Source organism: Hevea brasiliensis, chromosome 9, assembly GCF_030052815.1.
Source record: "Hevea brasiliensis isolate MT/VB/25A 57/8 chromosome 9, ASM3005281v1, whole genome shotgun sequence".
Lineage (NCBI taxonomy): Eukaryota > Viridiplantae > Streptophyta > Magnoliopsida > Malpighiales > Euphorbiaceae > Hevea > Hevea brasiliensis.
Window position 1 is genome coordinate 15,023,235 of NC_079501.1, and position 7,697 is coordinate 15,030,931.

Here is a 7,697-nt window from a genome sequence, read left to right on the forward strand (position 1 = left end):
TATTTTGAATAATTCAGAGTGCCACAGAAATTTTTTTTTTTTTTAATAAAATTCAGAAGTGAGCTTATGTATTAAGTTATTGCGAGAAAGTTCGAGAAATTCTCGAAGAAGAGGGAAATATCAAGAAATCAACCTGAGTCATGTCAATATCAAAAATCAATTATAAAAGCAACATCAATCCGCAGCAATGCCACTATAATAAAGCACAGTAGAAATTGAAACAAATTTAACCATGGACTGTATTAAACTATAAAATAATATCAGCACTTCATGCTATGCGTGGGCAGAGGCAGCAACCGAAAGTTGGCGCGCCCAACCCAAATCCATGCCGATCCCAGAAGATGAGAAGAGAACGTCATTATGTGAAAGACACTGCCTTGGCCTTTTTAAGAACACTTCCCTTTTTCTATCCATTTTCCACGAATTTATTAATATTCTCTTCCATGATCGAGACACCAAGAAATGCGATAAACAAATGAACTTAAGATTACCAGAATGTATATATTTCCAATGGACAATGTTGTACTTCCAAAAGTTTAAGAAGCTTTGCAGACAATTCATATAACAAATCTTCATATAAAGTATGTACAAGACATTCTGAGACTGAAAGCCCTCACTAGGGACGGAGAGGGAGGGAGAGAAATAAGATCATTCAATGATCATAGACACACCAAGAATGTTCACAGCCCTAACTATCATAGCTGAACTTATTTATACCCAAAAAGAGGGCTTGAATACAACTCAGGTTTAGACCGGCCAACTTCAGCAGTCCAAATGGACACTAACCAGATAAAATGGAATATAAATAAATTACTGACCAGAATTTCCCAAAAGTCGCTCTACTGCAGCATGGACATTCCCTGCAGTGGCAATTAGTGCCCGTATATTCTCGTGTGTCAAAGAAACCCATTTCTTGAAGCTGTGACAACTGGGTTGCATAAAGCTCTTCTGGTGGCACTGAGATTATGGGAAGAGTGAGTGCAATGCAGACAAAAAGAGAAAAAGGAACACAAGGAAAAACGAGGGCAAGAATAGCACCATTGGGTCTGTTGGGAACAGTGAGGCTGCCAGCCCCAAGGCCACCAAACATGTTCATCAACATCTCTAAACCCATAGGAGTTCCTGCAATTATAGAGACAATAAAAGCCAAGCCAATGCCTAAATAATCTCTCCATTTTCCCTGTGCATGTATACATTTGAGCATGTGAACATGCATGCCTGTAGACTGTAGATAAAGATAGCGTAGGTGGGGTGGTTGAGGGAAGAAATCCTTAGACAGCTTGAATAATGCACAGTAAAAAGTACAAAACATAACAGTTTAGCGACAGTTCCAGCCAAACAAGAAAGTATATTATTGACTGTATTCAGTACCTGTTCCTGCACCGGTCTGACCTGGTTCCCTGCAAGAAATCTCCAACTTAGTAAACCAAAAGAAATCACAAAACAGCAAACCAACAGAAGAACAGGCATGGTTAAGATAAACTTTGAACCCAAACAGGTCAAACCAACGTCTTGATAATTCCTACAGAGGTTGAAAGAGCTTTTCAGAAAAACTAAGAAGGAAAAAAAATTAAAAAAATCACCGCAATACTTACTGGTTTGACTGCTGCCGACCAAGCTGAGACAGCAGAGCTTGCTGGAAAGTCAAAAGTTGCTGCATAAAAGAAACCATGACGTATAGTTAGCCTACTAGAAAAAATTATGAGAACTATTTTCCAGTCCCTTGCACATATTGACTGACCAAATTTTGCAGACACCTTGATTAGCTTAAACAAAAAAAAAAAAAAAAAAAAATCTAATATCTAATTGCCATTTGCAAATCATCTTCAATCCACTTATACACGTGCTTGATAGGAAGGCATGTGCATGAATATTCACATAAGCAATAGACTAAGATAGTGTAGGTGTAAGTACAAACAAAAAATTCTTGCACCTGCATTGTCTCAGGAGAAGTCAATTGACGAAGAAATTCTGGGTTTTGCATCATTTCTCTAAACTGAGAATTTGAATCAAGCATGCTGCGAAATTGAGGATTAGCACCAAGAATCTGAGACAAAATTGACGTTAGGCTGCAAGATGTTTCATATAGAAGAATTTTAACCAGAAACAAAACAAATTATTACCTGGTTCATATACTGAGGATTGGAAAGGAGACTTTGCATCATTTGTGAAACGCCTGGATTTTGCAACATCTGACTCACTAAATTAGTATCAGGCATAGCACCAAACATGTTGTCAAACTCTGGAAGACCAAGTCCACCTAGTCCAGCAGGTGCTGGTGGCCTAGCATCCCCAGCAGTATTCGACCTTGCAGTGTTCGTTTGGGCACCACCAGCTGCTAGATTTGCATTTAGTGGTTTGAAAAAAGCAGTCAATTATCTCTTATGTTTCATCTTTTTAAATATAATAGAAAAGAGATCCGCGCAAAATCACTAAAAAGCAAAACTAAAGTTGCGGCACCCAGCATTGGCACATAAACAACAAAGTTTCCATCTACAAATTATAGTACCAATGAAATGACCTCTCATAGCAAACTAACACCAATTTAGTTAAAAAGTAACAAGGAGGAGGAGATAGAAGAAGAATTTTAGAGAGGTTTAAATTAAAATGCTTCAAAATGTTGAATATCTTTTACCAATTGCTTCAACACTACAGAAGGACAAAGAGAAAAAACTTACTCCCAGTAGCAGTCCAGGGGTTGGGCAGTGGATTGGTATTTGGGGCAGGAGAACTAGTGGTTGACTCAGAACTAGTAGTTGATGGATTAGTTGACCCATCAGTAGCCTGGTTCCCTAGAAGAGCTGCAAATGGGTTTGCATTGTCACCTCCAGTATTTCCAGCCATTGTGGTTGCATTCAAAAATGGCTCCTGAACAGTTTCATACATGCGCCTGAGCATGTTGAATCCCTCAGGTGAAGATTCAATGTTACTCATTGCTCTGTCGGTGTTGCGCATCATCTCACGCATGAGTTCAGGATTTCTTGCAGCTTCAAGTGTTTGACGGAGAGTGCTAGGATCATTGAGTATATGAGCTAGCTCAGGATTTCGATCAATGATTTCACGCATTTGAGGATTGTTCATTATCAAGTTCCGCATGATCTCAGGGTTATTCATTAGATTCTGAATAACGGGCATATTCATGATTTCTCTCATAATGTTAGGATTCCGAGTCAATTGTTGCTGCACCTGTTCAAACTCTGGAAGTCCAGCTCCAAACAAACCACCACTGCCACCCAAGCCATTTAAACCAAGTCCTGGAAATAGTGTAGGTCCAAAGCCAGATCCTCCAAGTGCTCCGCCTTCATTGGAACCAACAGCCTGTGTGTTAGTTGAAGCAGTATTTGAAGCTCCAGTATTGCTAGCAGGAGCTGTATTCGGTGCTGCAGCTGGTGCAAAACCACGAACCAAGTGGACAGTGTGATCTGCCTCCAAGCCTATCAATCATAATAGAAAAATAGTCACATCCTATGAATTCATGCATTGAAAACAAAAGGCATTGATAATTGACTATTATATCCTCCATTGTAGATGCTTCCATAAGCAACAGAAGCTACAACGCTATGTTAACTTGAACATCAGATTTCGCAAACGGAAGAAGTTGGAAGCACATAAAATGATGTACTTATGACAGCCACAATTAACAATTTATAAAGGAACAGGGATAAAAACTTGTAACACTCATTCCACTAGCAAGGCAAACGGAATGCAAGCAAAGATGTCTTGTAGTATAATAAGAATCCTTTTCTCTCTTTCTATACAGCATGTTAAAACCAAAAATTAAAAATAAAAAAAAAGGTTAAAACAATTGCCTTTTATCATGAATTAACACAATGGCTCTACGATCAAAGAAGCTAAGCCAATTAAATAACTATGAAATATAACACTACGAATGAAACCAAACAAGCCAACCAAGCTTACATGCATAGAAAAGACCAGTCGAAGTTACAAATAGGTGTACCAGATCAAGTTAACTAAGGGTACTTGTATTTGATCTACCATCCTACAATTTAAAGCACAACTAAGACACAAGGCAGGGAATTTGAGCTTCCTCTGGCTTCTTTCTCTATTCACTTGCCTCAAAACTCGGTTACCAAATTGCAAGATAAGTTATTTCCAACAATATGGTGACACAGCCACCATGGGAAAATATTTCTAATAATCCTCAACAAGTTCCTCCCTTAATGATGATAGATGACATTACACAACCAATCCAAACAGAGAGCAGTACTTTATATACCAATGCCAAATACATTAATGGTTTATGTAAATATCACTGAAGTAAAACTTTTGCATCTCAGTTGACTGTAGAGTGTGGGCGAACTGATTGTCAAAAAATACTACCACTCAATAAATGGCTTAGCCTAATTAGATAGGGGGCGATGCAGGGGTGAGCATTATTCGGTTCAAACCGAAATAACTGACCAAACTGAATTAATTTGAAAATTCAGATTGGTTTTTACGAAAATACAGTATAGTTTAGTTCGGTTTTAATTTTTATATAATGCAGTTTTTTAGGATCGGTTCAATTTAAACAAAAATAATCAGTTGAACCAAACCAAACCAAAATAATGATAAAATGGTGCAGTTGATTGTTAGGGACTTTGGGTTGAGACACTGGACACGAGGGTGGTAATATAAACTCATTTTCCTTTTTTTTTTATTCTCCTATTCTTTGTTTCCCTTATTTCTTCTCTGTTATCTCATTCCTTCTCCTCTCAGTTCACAAATCGCACTTCTCCATTCCTCGATCCATGTTGCCACAGCATCCTACCTCAGCCATCAGCCCGACGGTCCCAATCACCGTCTCTCCCTGCCGCTACTGGGTGCTGGCTGCTTGTGTTAAAGAACTGGAACTGCATGAATTTGAAGCTGTCTGCCCATTTGCATTGAACTCCCCCTGCTTTAGTTACTGCACAATGATGATGTCCTGCAAACCATCATAATCGGAGCCCATTTTGATTGCCAATCTGAAAAGCTTTTTTTATTATTTAACTTGTCTCTAAATTCTTTGTCTTGAACTGCACAAATCTGAGTTCTCTCTTTCAATTTTTTGCTACAGGTTTTCTTTCTCTTATTTATCTTTTTTCTTCCCCTCACTTCCAAGTGTTTCCATTAAGTGAAACTTGCATGGCTGCAAAATGAAAACTGCAGTAATTTTTAGAGCAATTGTTGATTTGAGTTGAGTTTAATGATACTTCCATTAAATGATACTATTTGGGTTTTCTTCTTTGTAATTGTTGAGATTTGATATTGAAGATTGATATTGAGATTTGAGAGAAAGGGAAACGGAAAGTTGATTTTTCCTGGATCAGTTTGGGTATCTTTTATTCTCTTTTAAACCGAACTATCAAACCAAACCAAACCAAACCAAAATAATTTGGTTTGATGCGGTTTAGTTTTTTATTAAATCAGTTTTTGTTTTATTTTTTATTTCAAAGGATTCAGTTTATTCAGTTTGGTTTGATTTTGAACCAAACCGATAGGAGTGAGTTGATTTCGGTTCAAACCGAAAAACCAAACCAAACCGAATCAATTCGGTTCAATCGGTTCTGTTTTAAATTTAATCGGGTTGGTTCGATTTTATATTATAAAAATTTCGATTATTTCAGTTCAGTTCATTTTTTGAAGATAAAAAAATCAGTTAAATCGAACCAAACCGAATAGTAATTTTATATATTCAAATCGAACCGAATCGATTTTTGAATTGATTTAATTTTATGAGAAATTTATGAATTATATTTAATTATATATATATATATATAGATTATTTAATTTCATTGATTAATGGTTATTAGGTTCAAATCAAAGTCAAAATTAAACCAAATAACTTGAAAATCAAGTCTAAATTAAAAAACAATCAAAAATCCAAACCGATCGGTTTGAACCGAACCGAAATAGAGCAGTTTAGTTTGATTTGGTTTTTCATCAATTTCGTTTCGATTCGGTTTCTACGATACGTAATTCGGTTTTCATAATTTAATTAGGTTCGGTTCGAACCGAATGCTTACCCCTACAAACCGACCGATTGCTCACCCCTAGGGCCATGGATGGCTTCCGCAAAGGTTTTCAAGTTCCTGCAGTACACAGGCATGACATAATTGCAAGTTTGCAACCATGTATATTTGAGGAAGAAGAGCAAGAAGTTCACATGGAAAGACACATAGAGAGGAAGCAAGGCATACAGCTAATGATATAGTCCAAATATGAAGTATTTAGTTCAACACTTGGAAATATAACTCAAGTTCTCTCAAGTGCCAATACCATGCGGCAGTGTGATGAAGCCAAAAAACGCAACTTCTCCAAGTTCACATTAATGCAATTTATACAGGGAAGAAAGGGCATCACAGCCTACACTCTTGAGTAGCAATGAATATGGCATAGTAGCAATAGCAATGGAGGCAGATAAAATCAACAATGCTGCACTGCTGGTGCATAAAGTGGTGAAGGCACTGAGTTTGCAAGGTTACTTGACGGTGGCAGGCACACATTGTAAGTGGATTGTATTGATGCCGCTTTATGAGATTTTTAATGTGATTCCTTCTAGTCAGCTATAGCTTTTAATAACAATCTAAGCAGCAATCATGTAGCTTTTGAAGTTTTTCTTTTTCGTTCCACTGGGTCCTTAATAAATATGTTCTCTGGTCCGGGTCCATTGAATCTGAGTTTGTCTTCTCTCGTTATTTCTAGTAATGCAGGTTGAAAGCATGCAGATTTTCAAAAGTATGGGCTCCTTTGGTGGGTATCTCTCTTTTACACTCATACTATATTTGTAGTTTTAGTTTAACTACCCAAAGTGAAATTCCGTCCCCCATTTCACAAATAATCATGACAATATGCGGATATAATTCCTTACCCAATACTAATTATAAATAGGCCGTGTTAAAATCTCTACTCTTTTCAATAAAATCAAATATTGCAGATCATCGTATTTCTGCCAAAAATTGAATCCTTTTTGTCCAACCGAATAACACAAACGAAATAAATAAAAAAATATCACATAAAAAAGAAAATAGAAACAGATAAAACAGATTATAGATTTGGATATACCATAGCTATGAAGGGTTTGATCGTCCTTCAAGATCCGACCCTTGTAAATCAGCCGCTGTTGATCTGCGGGCACATCGCACTTCCTCGCAAGCACTGCCTTAAACGCTTCAACAGTCGAGGATAGGCTTATCCCAACTGAAAATTTTGATCCATTAGAACATCTAATATTGACGGTGACTTCATCCCCACCGCCATCTGATTCGCTAACCTCATCTAAAGCTCCATTGCCTCCTCCCATACTCTCTCAGCAAGCTGTTTAATTAATCACCAAAGCAACAAAGAAGAGATAGCGAAGCCCAAACCGAAACCCTAACCCTAGATTGAGATAATCGCGAAGAAATCCAATACTGACAGAGAGGGAGAGAGAGAGAGAGGTCCCGATGGTCGCGATAGTGAAAAAATAAAATTAATAAAAAAAATTAAAATAGAGAAAAATAGGTTTTTTTTTTTAAATATTTATATTTATAGTGGGAGATGAGAATCGAAGGTGACTTGGCCCAGCAGCTAGACCGGTAAGGTGTATAAGTTGTGTGCTTGGGTATTTTAGGAACCTGGGAACTTTCACGCGCTTTAGATTCGAGTTACATCACTCTCTCCTAATACGGTGGTGCGTTGCCGCGAGACAAAAGATTCCTGGAATGGAATGGTAA

General features: G+C 37.4%; 1 protein-coding gene across 1 annotated transcript; it reads right to left on the bottom strand.

Moving 5' to 3' along the window:
• Window positions 1-526: 526 nt before the first annotated feature.
• Window positions 527-7,486, bottom strand: LOC110638726 (ubiquitin domain-containing protein DSK2b). Its single transcript, XM_021789372.2, is given in 9 exon segments — window positions 527-892; window positions 894-957; window positions 1,039-1,122; window positions 1,372-1,400; window positions 1,596-1,654; window positions 1,934-2,047; window positions 2,124-2,335; window positions 2,679-3,434; window positions 7,048-7,486. Coding segments are annotated over 9 exon segments (1,638 nt in total). The 5' UTR covers window positions 7,286-7,486; the 3' UTR covers window positions 527-810.
• Between the last annotated feature and the right edge of the window lie 211 nt (window positions 7,487-7,697).